Raw genomic sequence first — 20,234 nt, forward strand, 5'->3', positions numbered from 1 at the left:
CATTGTAAATTGAAAGATAATGTCTAACATATAATCATATTCCTGTTTTAAGCACAATTGTCTTTTTTGCAGGTTGAAGTATTGATTGATTAATTTGCACTGGTTTAGTATTGATTGAAATGCCTATTAAGTCCTGTTTATTTTTAATCATGATGTAAATGTTATTTCAATATTAACCATGGGTGCAAATGTTGTAGAAAATAAACACCAGAATTCAACATTGTTTCATTATTAGCTGAGGGTGCAAAAGTGATGTAAAATCAATGTCAGATTTCAATGCTGATTTAACAGAATTACCTCATATTGATTTAACATAATTTTAATGTCTTCTTGCTATCTGAGTGTGTTCTTAAGCAAACACAAGTACATTCACAACTAATTTCAAAGCCACAAAATCACTGGCACACACAGCTTGGCAACCAAAAATCCCACACAGTGATGAGTCACATCGGAGACCGAAAACCACACCAACACTGCAAACCATTGCTGAAGTGAATATTCTGTATAACCCCCTTTTTTCTGTTTCCTGTCATAAAACCTTTGCTAAAGAGTGACCAAGGGTTAACTGTCACTATATTTTTGCGTTAGCGCTGGGTGGGATGTACGCTGCTGTAATGAGCAGAGCAGTGAATTCCCAAGGTAGATAGAAGGGTCTACATTGAACAATCGTAAACTCTACCAGCTATGAAGAGTAATTAAAAACTAGAGTTCTTGCACCTTTCCAAGCTGATGTAAACACACCAGCCACGATCACGAGTCTTACCACTCAGAGCTGCATTTCTACCACCAAGACATGCAGTGAGCCCATGTAGCTGAATGGTGGTGTCCAGAACTCTGTCACTGAGTCATGTTTCTGTGAAATCAAAGATGCAGCAGTCCCTAAATTCCCACTGTGAGAGGGGTCAGAGGTTTTACTCTGTTTTTTTTTTCTTCTCATATTTGGTCTGTATGCCAAATATCCTAGTGCAAGATACTCAATACTTAAATATAAACTTTATCTATCTGCATAAAGGATGAGGTGGTTTCATGCATGATAATAACCCAGTTTACTGCAGTAAAGACAACAAATGCACATCCACACTGACATTTGATCATAACTAAGATGTGTCATAAATAAACAACACATATATGATAAAAACAGACTAGGACTTTATAAGCCAGAATGAAACATTGTATAGCAGTTACATACCAGTTAATAAAAAATCAATTGCAGCTCCAAGAGAGTTTTCGAGTCTGTTTGTCCAGTGTGTTGGCATGTTGTATCTACAGTCAGGCAGAAGAGCTTCAACTCCTTCGATAAGAGATAGCTGGAATCACTTAGAATGCCAAGGTGCTTCTACTGCTGCACAAACACAACAGCCTGAACCTGTCACCACAGGCACCACTGGTGTATCCTTTAATCATCAACCCTTCACACACTGGCACTTTTTCTGTGAAATAATAAATAATAAGAAAACCCCCCATAAGGGAGCACATTAAGCTATGATATGAATAACTGAAGCCCAGAGTGAGCCCACACAACAGACTTTCACAACATTTAACAGTGTTTCACAAGGGTATAACCCACCCACTGCTGGCCATGGGGGTCTGTCCACAGTAGCATGTGCAGGGGTGGGTCTTTCAGACATTTTCTCAGGGTTGCATGGAAATCAAATGGGGTGGCAAAATCAAAGCCTTTTTTTCAAAACAACAACAACAACAACAACAAAAACATGCAGGTGTTACATGTGGTTAAAATGATTCAAATGCAATATGTAAACAGATTTCATATAAATACAGTCTATAACTTATAACTTATTTTCTGTGGCCAACATAATTACCTGCCTGTCTAGTCTACTTTCGGACTTTCAGTGTGCCTCCTAAGTTTGTGATCTGTGCACTTGGTTTGGCGGAGTTTAATTTAGTGGCCTGGAAAACAGGTCCCAGGGATCTGGTCATTTAAAAGGGTGGAGAAAAGTGTAAGAGCTATTTATATCTATGTAAACCTTTATACACCTGCAGTGTTTCAGAAAGGGTTAAAAATAATGTCCACAGTTTATAAGTTTTGAATGCAAGTTATTTTATTTAAGTAATTTAGCAGGAGCAAAGCAAAAGCTGAATCAAATAATCATATAGCCAAATTAATTGCACTATACTAAAATCTAATCCACTCTGAGCTAATGCTGGTTTCCAATACTAATGTTGGGGTGAAGGAGAGAGAGGAGGGTGGACACACTCTGGCCACTGGTGCATTTATCTCTGTTCTGTGTGATACAGTCCAACAGGAAAGCAGTCAAGTGTTCAAACAAGGTAACATTCCAGCATCGATACAGACAGAGAAACTCTGAGCCCCAAGGTCAGAGTCGTTCTTTCTCATGTTCAGCATCTAATGACATCCAGGTGTTATTCTGTTCATTTAATCTTTAGGTTTTCCTTTCTCAGATATTCAGTTTATGCATGTTTGCATGAATTTTACATTTTATCCATCTGCCTTTGTATTTCTACTTATTCTGTCTCTAAATAAACTCTTTGGCTGCTCCAGTGTCTTCTTTGCTCCCTTCAGTCTAAATGCAGTCCTTCTCTTTACATTATTATTTAGCCATGGAGTGTTTAGCTGCTCTATCACAGAGCCTCTGTCCACATGAAGGTTACACATGAAAAATAAAATCACACCAACATTCAATAATAATAATAATAATAATAATAATAATAATAATAATAATAATAATAATAATAATAATAAAATTAATAATACTAATAAATTAATTAAATTAATAATGTAAAGTGACTTTCAGTGTTTTAGGATTTCACAGAATTAGTATTTTGTGTCACATTTTTGAAGAGGAGTTTAAAAATGAATTTCAGATGTAAACTGGAAGCATGAACTAAACATCACAAGGGAAAATGGCCCAGAACAGCCTTCAGTGAACAAACCTAATAAACAATTTAATAAAATACTCTCAACAGTTCATTTCCTTATTTTAACATTTACTAATTTCTGCTGCCCAGAATTTTCTCCCCCTGTTAAAACAAGTTTGCAAAAAAGAGCCAACCACAGAACAAATATTTCATATTTGAATTTACTTATTTTCTATTATTTAAAAATGAAATCACCCACAATTTCCTTTGTTCTGTTTGTCTTTACTGCAACGTTCCTTCATGTAAAATGTCTCAGCACCAGCAGCAGAGTCCTGATGTTTACATCACCTACATCAGTGTGAGACTGAAGAGACAGAAGACAAAGATAAAAAGATCAACTGTCGCTGAGCTACACGTTGGACAGATGTTACTGTTAATTGTTCAGGTCACTGATACAGCCTTGAGTAACTCCAGAGTGTAAACACTAAATCAAAGCTGAGATAAAAATAAATACATCTTAAAAAGGCAGTCACATGTGGGCACCGCATGGACACGAGCGCTCCTTAACGAACTAGCTCAACCATGCAGGGAAATCTTATAATGTAGAGATGCCATGTTCCTTTTAATTAAAAACAAAAAAGAAAAGCTCAGACAAGTGCATTGTTTAAGTATCAGGTTTCTTTATTGCTGATATCAATGTTAATACAATAATCTACTCGTGTCTTCCTAGTCAGGATTCCTTTGATCAGTTTCTGAAAATATCTGACCCCCTTATAATAAAATGTGTTAGAAATATCCCCAACCTTCTTCTTCTTCATAAGGTCACCACTGCGGATAATCTCCATCTCGCTCTATCCCAGCATGCTGCCACACCAACCCTCTGCATGTCCTCCTTCACTCCATCTGTGAATCTCCACTGTGGCCTTCCACAAGAAATGACAAATGACAACATTTTAAACTCTGCACCTTTAGCTATTCCTTCTGTTTTTTTCTATATGTCACAGTCTCCAAACCAAACATCGCAGCAGCTCTCACCATCTTGTAAACCTTCCTTTTGAATTTTGGGCATGGAGCATAAAACTCGTTGCTGACTTAAACATGCAGACCTTCAAAAATGAGAAAGCATGAGTCCTTGTTTCCTTTTTAAGTATTTGAGTCAACACAGTGTGGCAATGTGACCACAAGACAGAGCTTGAGCAGAGTTGCTATTGTGTATTTCCTCTGTTTGTCCTGCTGTATAAAACACAAACTGCTTTCATGTTTAAACTGGACAGAAAATGTTCATACTGGTGCTGTGAAGACTACACCAATGAGACACATGTATGTTTCTTAGCAGCCAAACACACCTGATGAGCCACACCATCCTCAGCCTTCACCTCTGCTGCCTCTCCACCTACATAGCTGAAGATGAAGATGAGCAGCATCATCGTGTCAGCTGAATACAGCACCTGCAGAGAGGGAGCACAGACATGTGAACCAGCTTATAGCCGAGCTCAGCTTTGGACCAAAACAGAGAAAACAAGCAGTGAGAACAACAGATCAGCACAGCTTTGACCTGATGTGAGGCCTGAGATTGCTAAGATCGTTGCTGAGGGATTCCCATGATGCACTGAGTATTTCTCCTTTCTCACTCACTATGTGTTAACAGACATTAACACATAGATGTGTTGAATCATACTTGCTATTAATCTCTGGCTCTCTTCCACAGCATGTCTTTTATTCTGTCTTTCTTCTCTCAACCCAGCAGGTCACAGCAATTGGGAATTGAGAGACCTGATGACCAGTGATGGACATTAGATCAATGTTAAAATTGGATGCAGTTTGTTTGCACTTACCAAAACAACTACCATCTTCATCTCATGCAGCTGCCCTGGCGCCAGCTGGATGCTCAAGGCCAAAGCTGACAGGAATAACAATTCTTGCTTAGATAACAAGACTGTTGTTGTGACGATCTTCCTTCCAGGCCACCTACAATCCCCGAAGATTGACTTTTGCCTAACTGGGTGAAGGGACACTTTCTCTCAGCTAAACATGGAACACACACAAGCGTGTACACTGACACAGACCTTCACTCCCCCCTCCAAAGGCCTTCGAAGCTTCTATGTTGTGAGATGTGACGATTCATGTGCTATGTGCTGAGGTGTTGTTTTTTTTTTCTGATCTCACTGTTGGAGCTCAGTCTGGGGGGAGTTCTTATTTTCTCCTTTTTTCTCCTATTCATTTTATTTCACTACATGTTGTACTCTGTATGATTGTGTATGTGACAAATAAAGGTTGTTTGTTCGCTCAAGGCTCACTGTCATGTGGACTGAAGGACATGAGACACCAACTTTCTGTCAGGGGCGTTCCTGGCCTGTTTGGAGCCAGGGCGAACACACATCCACACCCACACATAAAACACATTAAGGATTGTACATTAACATCTTTTATTGTAAAAACTGTTGTCGGAAACATACTGAATTTAACCAGGTAAACATACACACACACACACACACACACACACACACACACACACACACACACACACACACACACACACACACACACACACAGTATGCATAGTGGTACGGCTAACAAACAGCCATTATAATTCGTCATACAATGAGAAAAGGACAAATCAACAACTGACAATGACTAATTAATATTGTGCTGAACACAGTCCAAAAGATTCATTAAGCTGCATCACTTTCTACTGTTATCATTGCCAAGTGGCTAACAAACGTAAACAGACGTTTTCACTAATGTTATTTTGTTGTATCTGTGTTGTGGTCAGTGCTATCCTCTATGCTGTTGCATGCTGGGGCAGCAGTTTGAGGGTCACAGGTGCCAACAGACTCAATAAACTGATCCACAAGGCCAGTAATGTGTTGGGGATGGAGCTGGACTCCATTAGGGTGGTGTCTGAGAGGCAGGTGTTGTCCAAAATAAGGACAATCATGGATAATACCTCATCACCTACTCCATGACATACTGGCTAGTCACAGGAGCACGTTCAGTGAGACTGAGATTACCAAGAAGCACCACAGAATGACACAGGAAATCATTTGTTAAATATCAACACTTCACTGAGTTCTTTTGATTCCTCATAGGCATCCGATGGAAGACAAAACACTGCTCAGTAGACCAAGGGAGATGCGTCCTGCATGACACAGTGCCGCGGATCTCAAAATGGTGACGGGCGCTTAACAGTTTTATTACCAGCTCTCTTATTCTAGTCTAAACAACAGTGTTTCAGTAACTTTCCACTAGAAGATGGTCCCCTGTTATGTATTTTTCCCCAGACAAGCGTGAGTGAGAGTCTACAGCATTCTACCCCCCAAGGACACGTAGCCTAAAGCCTTAAAGAATTACATCTCAACACTCCTGCCTGTGGCCATAATAATGTATTGTTGGGAGTTTAGTCTGTTACTGTTACTATTTTTACCATTTCTTCTTGGAGCAACTGTAACCCACATTATTTCCTTAGGGAATAATAAAGTATTCTGATTGTTTCAGGATGACCTGCCATTATCCAGTGACACATCTGCTTACCTGCATCTTTTGCTCGTTTCTCCTCCTCTTCTTTTCTCTTTTTTCTGAGGACCTGATGGCTTTGAACTTTTCTTGTCCATCTTCCATTGGTTTTAATTTTGTACTCCAGTATGAACACCCATCCTCCAACCTGAGGATCACCACAACATAACCTAATAGACCTACACCTTAGTTCACAGATTCACTTTGTCTAAGGTGTATTTCTGGGATTTCACACAACCCTGGATTCAAACCATGAATACATAATGGGCTTGGATTTACAACATGATGAATGAAATGTGCTCTATTTGGAAGCAGCAGGTCTCCCTCCCCTTTCAACAGGTTGTGTGTGAGAATTTAAATCTTTAAACTGTAAATTATTAATTGTTATTAATCCCTTTACCCCTAGTCACAAAGTGTATATTTATTTTCTTACTCTTCTTATATTTAATGTTTACTTGCACTGCTGTAACTGGAGCCTCGTCGTCTCATCTCTCTGCATACTGGACTGTATGAAGCGGAGAAGACAATAACGTTTACTTTGACTTCAGCAGCGAGCAGGCGCACCGAGGGCTCTCGCGCCGCTCACGCATAAAGAATTTAGAAAAACATACAATGCAAAGGTACATTAAGTGCAAATTATAAGTCTTTATCATAATTTCTGGTGTTTTTGTGTTTTTTGGTTTGTTTTTACTTTTTTATTTATTTTGCGAGCTAGTTATAAGATGCTGCTTCAGCCACCCAGAGAATCCCCTGGTGCCCGCCCTCTCCTCCCTGTGCCGCAAGCGGCAGGCGCACCTCGCACACGGAGGTGCCGTTACTCCTCGCAAAACCGACTGGTGCCTATTCCATCCCCACAAGTCGCTGGCATGATGTCGGGGCAGCATGTGTGCGACCAACTTTTTTTTTTGCTCGCAATGCCGCCCCCACCTGGATGCCACCCTTGGCCACCGCCCACGTCGCCCATATCAAAAACCGCTACTGCTTTCCGATTAGTAGACAATCTGCTGACCTCCTGAGCCTCAGTCACCAACACATTAGCAGAAGTCACATGACCCATTTTTGCTCTAATGGGGCGTGAAACGTATACGTTCCTGATTAATCAGACCCAGTCGTATCAATGACCTCATAGTACTGTATCACCCCATTAGAGCATCGTAAATCTCGCACTGCAGGCTCCTCCTGTCATGTCTGGCCAACACATTTTAAAACTTGGCTCACCGTGATTTTTCCCACGTAAATCAATGATAACAAATTATTATTATTATTATTATTATTATTATTATTATTATTATTATTATTATTATTATTGTCTACAGTGTTTAAAGCATCACTGAACAGAAAGTGATGATCAAAATATGTTTGTTAATATTAGCACCTTGTGTTACGTCTTATTGCCAGCTTCAGTTACAGGAGGCAGAAATGTATTTAGGCTAGCACCATTTACAATGCCGGTGTATGCCGGTTGGGCGGACCCTGACATCACATCAGTTCATGCGCACCGTTCACTTCTCTCAGTTTCTAAACCTAACGGAGCTTCGCGATAACGCAGAAGAAGGTTGATAACGGAAACACTTCACTGTCAGATCGTCAGGATGAGCCTTTCATCAGTGTTCGTGTTCATTCTTCCTTTTATCTGTGAGGGGTTGGGAGCGCTGATCCAAACCACTGTGGGGGCAGATGTCGAGTTTCCGCTCTCAGAGGAGTGCAGGAAGGGAGAAGGCACACTGTATCAGCGGCTGGATGATGCCAGCACTCAGCTCATCGCATCTCTAAACGGTTCCTGGAAGCCAGAGCGAGATTACACTGACCGTGTGGTCGTAGGACGCGATTCGTTAATCTTAACAAATGCTAACTTCAATGACAACGGACATTATGAGTTTACCTGCAACAGGAAACACTTGGAAGCTTACAAGCTGGAGGTATTTGTGCCCTCTGAAGTTGCTGTATCCGAGGGTGGGGATGCCATCCTCCCGTGTCGCTCCGTCACAGCGGGCCAGTCGGTGAAGTCTGCGCGCTGGAGGAGAAACGGGGAAGTACTGCTCGAGCTGAATGGTCGGACAGGGGAAATCACATACGGGAATGACTTTAACAGAAGCCGGGTATCGATACCATTTGACTGGGACCGACGGGCAGACCTGTCCCTCACCATAAAGAGAGCTCAGCAACAAGACGGAGGAGTTTATTACTGTGATATAGAGAAGGCCGAGAAACACCGCTCTGCTGTCCGCCTGCGAGTGCGCAAACCACCGGTAAGTGCACCACACCCTGCTTTATCTGGCAAAGTGATTGATTTACAGCATAAAGGCTTTAAACACCTGCATTTGATGCCTTGCCAGTCAGTGACTTTCTGCGTGTGAATAACTTTACCACTAATGCTATTGTGCCAGGGTGACTCTGCTGTAACAACAGTGATTACAACAACACTGATCTCTATCCTGGCAGCAAAGACACACAGTTCAGGTTTTAACTATGTCATTCAGGAATTTAACAAGATAACAGGAACCTACAGGTGATTTTGTGGCTTAAACTGGGATTAACCCTTTCCCCTCCCCTAGTCAGATTACAGATTGCACATGAACATTTTGTCTTGATGTTTTGCTGTAAACTGTGTGATCTTTGATTTCCTGTAAACTGAAAGGCATTTAAAGTTTAAACAAACTGCACTGACTAACACGTCTGATTTTCATGTTTTCTTGCCGTCTCCAGGAGTCCTCCCACTGGATATGGATCACAATCATCATAACAGCAGCTGTGACATCTGTGATTGTTTTTACTCTCAAGTTCTTTTGGGGCTGGAGAGAGAAGACCAAGGGTGTACATGCATGAAGAGAGCAGAGGAGACAGTGTCTGAAACAGTCCACTAAATGACCAATCATTTATAATCAGGAGAAAAGCACATCTCTAAAAAATTCCCTGCCAAGCCTTCTGATGTTATACTGCCTATAAAAATAAAGAGAAATAGGTTTTTGTAGTGCATTACGTTTAGTACCAAAGTCAAAACCCGAACCTTTATTTCACTGTGTAATGAAAGTCTTCATGGCAAAATAAACAGCAGATATCTGCACACTGCTAACTTACAGTATAAAGATAAAAGAATACACACACACACACACACGCACGCACACACACACACACACACACACACACACACACACACACACACACACACACACACACACACACACACACACATACAGATTTCTTTCTGACTTTTGACTTACTGATTTATTTGTGTCTTCTTCCTGTCAGCTCTTCACTTGGTACAGTTGAAGATCTGTCCTAAGAAGGTATAGCTTGGTTATAGTAACAGCAAATAATAATTTTTTATGATTTCTTCATTGATCTGTAAGAGGCTGCAGCTTATGGTTAATGAATGCAACAGTCTGGGTCGAGAAGTTGAATTTTATCATTTTATCATTATTATCATTGTGTTGAGGACAAAAGAGTCTTCAGGCCTCCAAAAGACCTTTTAAAGGTTCCAGGTGCCACCAAGTGTGACTGAGCAGGAGACTGAATGTAAATATAAATTTTCATTTTAGATTACTGGCTGTAGGGTAAGGTTTCTATTATGATTTAATGCTAACAAGTTTAGCTTAGTTCCTTAGTTTAGTTGATGAGGACACCCGGTGCACTGCTGTGGTTTGTGGGTCAGTTGGTTGCAGTCTATGAAGGGCTGCTAGTAAACATGAGAGGCTGTTGCTGAAACCATAAACCACCAGCCATGGTTTCAGTTTTTGGCCAAATAAAGGTTTACAGTTTTATGTTCCTTCATTTGTTTGCTTTATGGTTGTTTACAGGCTACAGTGATAAAATGTGGTGAATGTGCCCGCACAATGAAAACACTACAGTTCACCTTCAAACACCCTCAAAGGTCCAAGCTGGACTTCTTTCTGTGTCTAAAATTTTTAGCGATTCTGTTTTTTATTTAATAACTGTGACTTTTACTTTTTCCACAACATGAAGCTACACATACACTCTTTTGCATCAAGTTCACTTTTAATCATTCTACACCGCACTAAATCTGTGTGATTTTGATGTGTGGCTAACTCAGCTTCTTTAGAAATACTGACTCAGAGGAGTCTGCAACTCACACGATAAGCCAGCAGAGTTTCTGGTGAAGCTGGAGCCGAGCAACTGCTTTGAAACCGATTCTTAGAGTCCAGAGTGAACCGTTAGTGTCCTTAAACATTTATGAGATGTCTTTGATTTGTGTTCTTTACCCTGCCAATAATTTGTTTATTTCCCACGTGATATTTTCTGCATGTTTGTAGATTTTGATCAATAAATATATTCATTTACAGCGAGCACTTGTCCTGACTGTTTGTTTGCAGAGATTTACAGCTCTTTTTTTGTCTTTACTCTGTTTAGTTTGTTCTTTATAAAAACTTCAAGAAGCATCTTGTAAAATAAAATATCTTCAATAAAAGTACAACACTTAGGTTCATGAATCTTGATGTAAAACTCACTGTGGATGGTGACGTTGGTGTTCCAGCAGTTTCCAGTTCATGACAGGCTTGAGCCTTGTTTTTCCTGAAAATCCAAACAAATTTCCTCTGTCAGAAATGAAAAAATGCTGTATTTGTGTGTGTTTTAGTTAAAAATGATGTGCTTAGGAGTTTAGCCAATCAGCAGAGGTCAAGGTCAAGGTCAAGGTCAAATTTATTTATATAGCACATTTCAAACAGCCGATGCTGCACAAAGTGCTTAACAATATAAAAATAGCATTAAAAAACAACAATGTAATACAATAATAACAATAAAAAACAATAATAGGACAATAAAAGAATTAAAACAATAACTAAAACTAATTCAGATAAGACCAAAATGCTTGGATCATAGTGTGTTAAAAGCCAGGGCATCAAAATGTGTCTTTAGTAAAGATTTAAATTGCTCAAGTGTTTGTGCAGATCTAATATTTAAGGGGAGACTATTCCAGAGTCTGGGACCTGCCACAGAGAAGGATCTATCACCACGGGATTTGAGATAAGTCCGTGGGATGGACAGCATTAATTTTGAGCTAGACCTCATGGTTTTTCCTGGAGCATAGGCAGAGAGGAGCTCAGACAGGTAAGGAGGGGCTCGGGCATTAAGTGACTTAAAAACAAAAAGTAAAACTTTAAATTGGATCCTGTAGGAGACAGGAAGCCAGTGTAAAGAAGCTAAAACTGGGGTTATATGCTCTCTCCGTTTGGTACCAGTTAGCAGGCGAGCAGCTGCATTTTGAACCATCTGAAGACGATGGATGGTGGCCTGATCTAGACCATAATACAATGAATTGCAGTAGTCCAATCTGCAAGTAAGGAAAAGGTGAATAACACGCTCAAAGACGTTAGCCGGGAGGTATGGCTTTACCTTGGCTAGCTGTTTTAGCTGAAAAAAGCAGGACTGAACTACTGCACTCACCTGCTTATTCAACTTAAAAGAACCATCAATGTAGACACCGAGGTTTTTTACATGTGTTTTACAATACGAGGAAAGGGCGCCCAGAGTGCTGTCGATATGATTAAAGTTGCCAAAAATGACAACCTCAGTTTTATTTTCATTTAACTTTAAAAAATTTAATGACAACCACTGTTTGACATCGTCAAGGCAGCGTAATAAGAGCTGGGGATGGTCTGACCCTGCTTTTAAAGGTAGATAAATCTGCAAGTCATCAGCAAAACAGTGAAATGAAATGCTGGCTCACAAGTTTCCTGACATCTAGCGTGGTCTATTCAAACTGAGTGTTAAATGCTTCCTCGACTTTTATCCTTGTAAATGCAGTTGTTGTTATTCAACCACTGAGTGATTCAGTACAGCAGTGTCTATCATAAAGTCAGCAGGAACAAGCAGAAGACAGCTATGATACTAAGATGCATCATCTCCATTATGTAAATAAATCAAATAGAAAAGTCCTTTCAGTGGATGATAATCTGACAGCTTCTTGTTGACCACAATAGCCATTATTACACGTCACTTTACACTTTACACGTCAATTTTTATTTTTAAACCAGCTGGTCGGGTGGGGCTCACTGGTTTCAAACACTTAGACTGCTCAGGATACTTACCCGAAGTGCTTCATGCTTCCTCGCCTGTTAGCTTTTTGAATTGTTGTTGTTGTTGTTGTTGTTGTTGTTGTTGTTGTGGAGTCCTAAAAAGCAACAAGGTCTTCAAATTAGCTTCCGGTGCAGCATTCATGTTAATATTGGTCGTCCCTGTTGTATACGTGAATAAGATGGGCAGCACAGTGGCATGGTGGTTAGCACTGTTGCCTCCCACCAAGAAGGTCCTGAGTTCAATTCCGCCATCAGATTCTGCTGTGTGGAATTTGCATGTTCTCCCCGTGTTTGCGACATGCACTTATTGGGTTTGAGAATTGACTGGGGTGCGAATGGTTGACTCCATTAGGCAGTCTGTCCTGCCACGGACTGGCGACCTGTCCAGGGTGTATTCCTGCCTCGCGCCCTAAAGCAGCTGGAGCCCCCGCGACAGGGGGCTGGAGTTGGAATAAACTTATGACCTCTAGCATTAAAAACATCCTTTCTTTTCAGTCACATTAATTTAATCAGTAGACGTGGAAGTCATGAATGCACCACGAATCTTTACCGCAGCTGCAAAACAGCCTGTAATCATAAGTCTCAGCCGATAACACTCCTCTGTGTTGTTATAGGATTAACTGCAAAATCCGCCTCAGCAGTGAAACTGATATTTCATGTTTGCTGTTTGCCTAAGCTCAGCAGTCATTTGAAATGATACACGTGTGCTTTGAAGTTAATTCTGTCAACAGGGGCTCTCCCAAACATGAAACTGCTCAGTATAATACCCCCCCCCCCACCCTCCCCTTTTTGAATGCATCTCTTGCAAATGTGGAAATGTGGAGCTTATGCACACATATAAGAATATGAAAAGAACCTAAAAATGACCTGTCTCTATTTCTCTATTTCTATTTCACGTTTTCTTATTTTAAACTGATTCGTTGTGTTTGATTAATCTGGAAAAGCAAAGGGACACAACAGCCTGGGAGACGCACGCAGTGCTCTGCTGTAGGTTAGACTGTGATAATCTCTCTCACATCAGCGTTGTCCTCCTGGATTGGGGGATTTTAGTCTATGCTTGAAATAAAGTGCGAGCGGAAATTTAGCCTGCCGGGATTTCTGAGTGACACGCCTTGAGAAATCACCTCACAGACAAATGAATCAGAGATATGATAACAAATGCAGAGAGGAATGAGAAAGTTAGTATAATTACACCCTCACTCTCTCCCCCTGGCTCAAGCATGTTTTAGCGATGCCAATCTCGGTGTATTGATTTCCCCGTTCTGCTGTCGTATGTTTTATTACAGCGCTCTTGAGCTGACATTATATGTCATCTCATTTTCACAGCCAATGAGGTGAAGCGGCAATGTTTATTGCACTAAACCGGGCCTGTAGGAGTCCAACCTGGGACACATTGAAGACAGACTGCTCAGAATATACTTGCCCGGAGAGTTTCATGCATCCTCGCCTGTTATCTTTGTGAATTGTTGTTGTTGTTGTTGTTGTTGTGGAGTCACTAAATGCAACAAGGTCTTCAAATTAGCTTTCAATGCAGCATTGATATTAACATGTATCGTCCCTGTTGTATAAATAAATAAAATACAAAAATAAATAAATAAAACACAACAAAACAACATGTCTCTGGTGACCTCCTGCATTAAACACGATTACTTGTTCTCAGTCAAAGTCACGCCCTCACTGGGCAGCCTGCCAGGACCCCGCTGCCCTCTCTGCAGAACATCTACCATCGCAGAGTCCAGAGGAGAACTGCCTCCATTCTCAAAGACCCCACACACCTCCAACGCAGACTGTTCACAATTCTGCCCTCAGGACGATTGTTAGAAGTGTGAAATCCAGAACGTCCCGACTCAACAACTCCTTCTTCCCCACAGTTATCAGTTGGCCTCCCATCCACACTGAGACGCAGTTTTCGCTCAAGGAAAACGCAGCATTTTGAAAACGCAGCGTTTTGAAAACGCTCTTGAAAATGCATAGTAGGGTGTCAGAGGGAGTATTCGCCCAGGGCACCAAACAGACCAGGACCACCAGCATTACAGGTGGTGTAATGCTGGCTGCATCATTCCACTAAGACAGTGATGCGTGATCGGCGTTAGCTTCATCTATTATCTCATTTTTCTCTCCTCTGCAGGAGAAAGGACACGAAATACTCATGGGGATGAAACCGGGACTTTTCTAACTGCACTTTTTCATCAGTCGTGTTTCCAGTGGTGTCAGACATGTCGCAGACACAATGACAAAAAGTTCCACAGAACAAATCCAGGTTGTCCAAATTAACACTGTCAGATTTGATTTCAACACTATATGGGTCCACACCAGAGATTGTTAATTTAAATCTTTTTGGCGAGTTGGTACTCTGATTTAGTGTTAAATACCAAATCTGTCTGGAGCTGATAATTTAACACTTACTAATGCTAACTAGGTGTTAAGAGTTTATATATTAACTTTCACAGAGTATTTTAGTTTAACTACATAAGAGTTGTCCTCTAATTAATTCTAAAAAAGTGGGAATTTTATTGTTCTGAACTTCTAGAAATTCCTTTGGAAATAAACATTTACTAAAAAGAGGCAATGGTTTTTGAAAAACATGTATTTTGAACTAGTGGTGCAACGGATCAGAAATCTCACGGTTCGGATCGGATCACGGTTTTAAAGTCACGGATTGGATCAATTTTCGGATCAGCAAAAATAGAAAAAAAAGACGAAAATTCTACTCGCCGTTTACTTATTTAAGTATTTTTTGCCTATTAAAAACATTCAACTGAAGACTCATTCCACGCACTTATATAAAAACAAATTAAGGTGCAATATGGACATTATGGACCATGCTGGGCAGCCTCTGCATTCTTTGCACACGGCCATAAACAACCAGAGGAGTCTGTTCAGTGACAGGTTGCTTCTCCCAAAGTCAAGGACCAGCAGACTTAAAAAGTCCTTTGTCCCACACGCCATCAAACTGTTTAACTCCTCGCTGGAGGGGAAACGGGGACAGAGGATGGGGGAACAAGTAGCTGTAGTGCCTTTTCACTGTGCAATAGTTTTTGTTACTATCCAACGGTGTAATAGACCCACAATACTTGAAATGTGCTGTTCCCTTGTATTCTTATTCCTATTTATTCTATTTATCCCTTTTGTATTCTCTGTATTTATAAATGGTATATTTCTGCTCACATTCTGCAACTTCTGTGGGTGCTGTGCTACTGGAAACTGAATTTCAGTTTGAACCCACCCGAGGGATAAATAAAGTTTCATCTAATCTAATGTAATCTATAGGGTAGTGCAGGGTTTTGTATCTACCTCTCCGCTGTGATATAACGAGCGGTCACGGTCACGTGGCTTTCCGTTGCCCTGGAGCTCCACCCATTTGTAGTTTGAGCAACAGAAGATGCCTGGGACAGTTCAGCCATAACTTTAAACTTCTCCTGCTCATACATGCTTGGAACGATCTTGTCACTGAAGTGGACGCACAACGAGATATCATAGCGTGGCTCAAGCACGTTCATCATAGTTTAAACCCCTTGTTTTGCACAACAGACGACGGCCTCCCGTCTGCAGCTAAACACCCCATTAGCTTTAGTAATAGCTTTAGCCCGGTCGGACTGGGCAGTAAAGGGCTGCTTAAATGCCGCAAACTCCTCTGCTCCGCTACTTGGACCGCTAGCGCTTGACAGACTGACCAAACGCACCATACGCATACTCTTTTTCTTTTTCGAATCTTCGGATCACGTGCATACCAAACCATCGAGTGGGATCGGTTCGGATTTCGGATCAACCGTGATCCGTTGCACCACTATTTTGAACTGTGCACCACAATTTCAAAACATTTTCTGAAACATGTAACAATTTGGAACAATGTACATGTTCTCACTTTCATTAGAATATTGTTTATCAAAAAGTCTGACATAGCTGAGCTGGTAAATGCAAATAACAGCGTGCTCATTACCCCTTTCTTCAATACAATATGCATGTCCTCCATTCATCACTTTGTGGAACTTCAACGCACTTCTGTTCTACCCCATATTCCACCTTCACAAGCATATCCTGTGTGGAGATTCAATAAAAATTAGTTGTGCACTAATTAATTGCACAAATAATCTGGTAATCAATTGCAGCACAGTTTAAAAAAATCATTTTTGAGCCATGACTTGTGTAAAGTATTTTCCCAAAAGACAATTCCAGATACAAATGCAAAGCCCATATTTAAAGGCAATATTCTACCCGAACATGTTTGTTAAAATGGTGCTCTCTCAAACAACTGAGGACAGAGACAGGTAATGCTAAATTTAACTAAATTTAAAACCTCAGTCTTTTTCATTTTTACCACAAAACTCTGGAGGGATCCAAATGTTAACGTAGGACCCAGTCAGGACATCTGCTACTGCTGTTTGCTCGTTTTTTGTGGGAGATTTTCAGGCTTCAAGTAGCACCATTATACCAACATTTCACAATCTAGACATTGTTTTAGGTGTATTTAAGTTAACCAAAAATTTGACTGAAAATTCATATACAAGCTTTTTTTCAAAGCTGTAGTATTTGCCTGCAAACAATGCATTTCCGCTAGCTAAAATAGATTATTATGCACAGCAAAATCAAAAGTGTTAAATGTTTTGGTGTTAGTAGACTTCTTGCAGGAGTAGAGTTAATTTTACTCTAAGTAGAGTCACATTCTTTTAATATAACTCTGAGGTGTAAAATGATAGTAGTTAAAATTGAGTGTTAAAAATGAGTGTTTCTATGTCAAATCTGGAGGTGTTACAATGGAAACATTAACTCTTGAGCTCTTAACTCCGAACTCCTAGAGGGGCTATGACACTAATAGAGTAAATTCACAGACTCCGCCCCCAGCTCCACAGGTTCCAATCGAAGCTGAAGTGAAGCCGTTTCAGAACATTTTGCTCTACATATTTCTGAGTTGTTTGCCATGCTTGGTGAGTCATTTTTTCTGAGATTTTTTCAGTTATTATTATTAGCTTTTACTTCTGTGGCTTTTTGGAGTTGAAAAAAAAAGCTTTGTGAAAGGCATTAACCATGTTGCTCGGAGGGTTCATGGTCATGTGTTTCATATTATCATTAACACACACCGTGAGCACATCCAGTGTATGTGTAACAAATCCAGTGTATTTGTTACAATGAGGGATTATGAGGTTTCCTGTCACCACATGTTCACAGCTGCTGACTACAGTGTTTATAGTCCGGGGTGCACATATGTGGTCCGCAGGTGCGCATGCTTCTAGACCAGTCGTCGGCAACCTTTAACACCCAAAGAGCCATTTGGATCCGGTTTCCACGGAAAAGAAAACACTGTGAGCCACTTTTTGACATCTAAAATGAAGATAACGCTGTATATATTGTTTTTCTTTTTACCTTTAGGCTTTGTATAAACAATTATAGTGCGTTATTTATGAAATCCATGAAGTGCTACAGAGAAAATTACATGTTATTTAGGTAATGAACACATTTTGAACATTTTGAACTCTTAAAAATAATAACAAAAAATAAACACACCGAGTTGAAGGTCTCTTTTAAATGAATTAAAAAGCTAAACTTAAATTATCCATGTAGCAAACAAAAATGTCGTGAGCAGTCATCCTTATATCGCCTTTGGGCTTTCGGAGCTTGTAGCTTGATCTTAATTTAAAAAAAAAGAAAGAAAAAAAGCACTATGTCTATAAACAATGAAAAATAAATATTTGCAAAATATCTGCATAAATATGTATTTTAACTGGTTAGTGGTACTTCTGCTCCTGAACTTAAGCACCTTGTGAGCTTGTTTGAACTCCCTTAAAGAGGGGAAGTGAGACATTGTGCCTCTCTGTAAATCTCTGGCTAAAACTGTCAGTTTGCGTTCAAACGCAAAGCGCTGAGCCTCTTCTGTCCTGAAGAGTTGTCTTCCGTTTGTTCAGGTTCGCTATCATGTCCACTATGATGTGCAGCTTTTCCAGCCATTCCAGTTCAGAAAATGTAAGCCCTTTGCTGCTCATGAAAGTTTTCACCTCTCCCAGACATGCAGCAAAGCGTTTCAGCACCTCTCCTATGGACAGCCACCGGACTCAGATCAGAGTACGCGCTCTCCACCTCATCCAGTCCAGTAACGAACGGAACTGATTTAAACCTTTTGCCATTTATAATCTGAATGACAACATTCATGACGTCTGTGCACTTTGGAGGAAAAGTTTACGCGCACAATGCCTTTTGGTGCAGGATGCAGTGAAACGTCGGCAGCTATCCAGTGACTTCTGCAGCAAGGCCACAAAGCCCTTGTGCGCTCCAGTCATACTTGGTGCTTTTGTCTTTGGACTCATCACAGGCGATTGTGTACGCTGCAGCTGAATTGATGGCTTTAATTTGCTGTCTTGTAATATTTTCTGCGATTTTTATGGTTCTGTCTTTGACAATCTTCGCAGAGAGAGGCATCTCTCTAATTTTCTGCACAATTTCACTCTTGTTTTGAAAGTCCGTGGGTAGGTCTTCTGAAATCTTAATGAATGATTCTTTCATATATTCTACGGCTTACCGTGCCTATTTCCTGAGCGGCCACAAAACGTGCACATGAAGTTGAATTTGCAGACTTCATCCACTTCTAGAATGGATTTTTCCTCAGATCAGCCTTTCGCATCAGTTTTGAAACTGCTTTTTTCTGTCTTCTCCCTCCGGATATTTTTCAGCAAAGGCTGTGTGTTTATTTTGGAAGTGTCTTGCGACTTTTGACTTTTTTTTGTTAGCCAGTCTCTCTCCACAAATTAGGCATACTGGTAGGTCACTCTCGTCAGAATTAAATGCAAATGAATCTGACCAGGCATCATTATATTTTTTCTTTCTTCAGATATTTTTCTTTTCTTACATTTCTCCGTACTTGGCTCCATAAAGTCTCGATAAATGCAGAGCGTTTTGGCCGGTATACCGCCTCTAGCCAGTGTGACGCTTATTTTGAGAGACGAAAATAATTTTATTTTTATATTTCAAGATCACAATAGTCGTCCAATTCAGAACTACAATTTAAAAACAAGATCTAACACAAATAAAATACACTTCAATTAAATAATTATAATTTGCGGAGCCGCAGTATAAGGATGAAAGGATGTTGCCGACCCCTGAACCTTTGTGGTTTTCATTCAGTCCTGTGGACAAACTCATTTTGCTGCATAAATGAAATGATCGAATAATTGAGTTATGGTCTTGATTCTCTATAGAAATGAATATGAAGCCAAACTATCTATTGTAAAATAAATAATGTTCTAATAATGTTCCTGCCTCCGTAAACATGAGGACACGTTTCTGCCCCGTAACAAAATGATGGTCAACTATGATGGAGCTAAAAAATAATGAAGTCCTGTAACAGGACTCCTGTTACAGCTGTAGATGTTTCACTCTGAGTGACTCTCATATCCTTCGTTTATGTTCATCTTTGGGAAGTAAAGGAGTTTGGGTTAGGTTATACTTTATTTGTGTTTTACAGAAAACACACATGTAATTATGTAATGCTGCAAGTACCCACTTTAGGCTTTTAAACTCATTTATTCATGTAAAGAGAAGGACTGTATGTAGACTGAAGGCACCAAAGAAGATACTGTTGCAACCAAAGAGTTTATTTAGAGACAGAATGAGTAGAAATACAAAGGCAGATGGATAAAATGTAAAGGTCATGCAAACTAATGATAAAATAAAAATCAAAGAACAAATTACAGAATATAAAGAGATATGACTGTCCTGATAGAACACATTTTTTATGACAATAAATCTGAACTTTAATGTTTCTAAGCTTCAGACTAAACATCCCAAAGCACATTCAGAGTAAAGCTGGTCCTTCTAACTTCACACCTGGATGTTTTTAGATGCTGAAAATGAGAAATA

The 20,234-nt window shown here is 40.1% G+C and overlaps 1 protein-coding gene across 1 annotated transcript in view; it reads left to right on the plus strand.

The window, feature by feature from the left end:
- The first annotated feature begins 7,898 nt into the window (after positions 1 to 7,898).
- LOC134623062 (uncharacterized) overlaps positions 7,899 to 20,234 on the plus strand; it is a 28,387-nt gene continuing 16,051 nt past the window's right edge. The window contains exons 1-2 of the mRNA XM_063468291.1: positions 7,899 to 8,600; positions 9,058 to 9,163. Coding sequence (XP_063324361.1) covers positions 7,944 to 8,600; positions 9,058 to 9,163 — 763 coding nt within the window. The 5' untranslated portion in view covers positions 7,899 to 7,943. The remainder of the gene's footprint in view (positions 8,601 to 9,057; positions 9,164 to 20,234) is intronic.

The sequence above is a fragment of the Pelmatolapia mariae genome, linkage group LG3_W (assembly GCF_036321145.2).
Source record: "Pelmatolapia mariae isolate MD_Pm_ZW linkage group LG3_W, Pm_UMD_F_2, whole genome shotgun sequence".
NCBI lineage: Eukaryota > Metazoa > Chordata > Actinopteri > Cichliformes > Cichlidae > Pelmatolapia > Pelmatolapia mariae.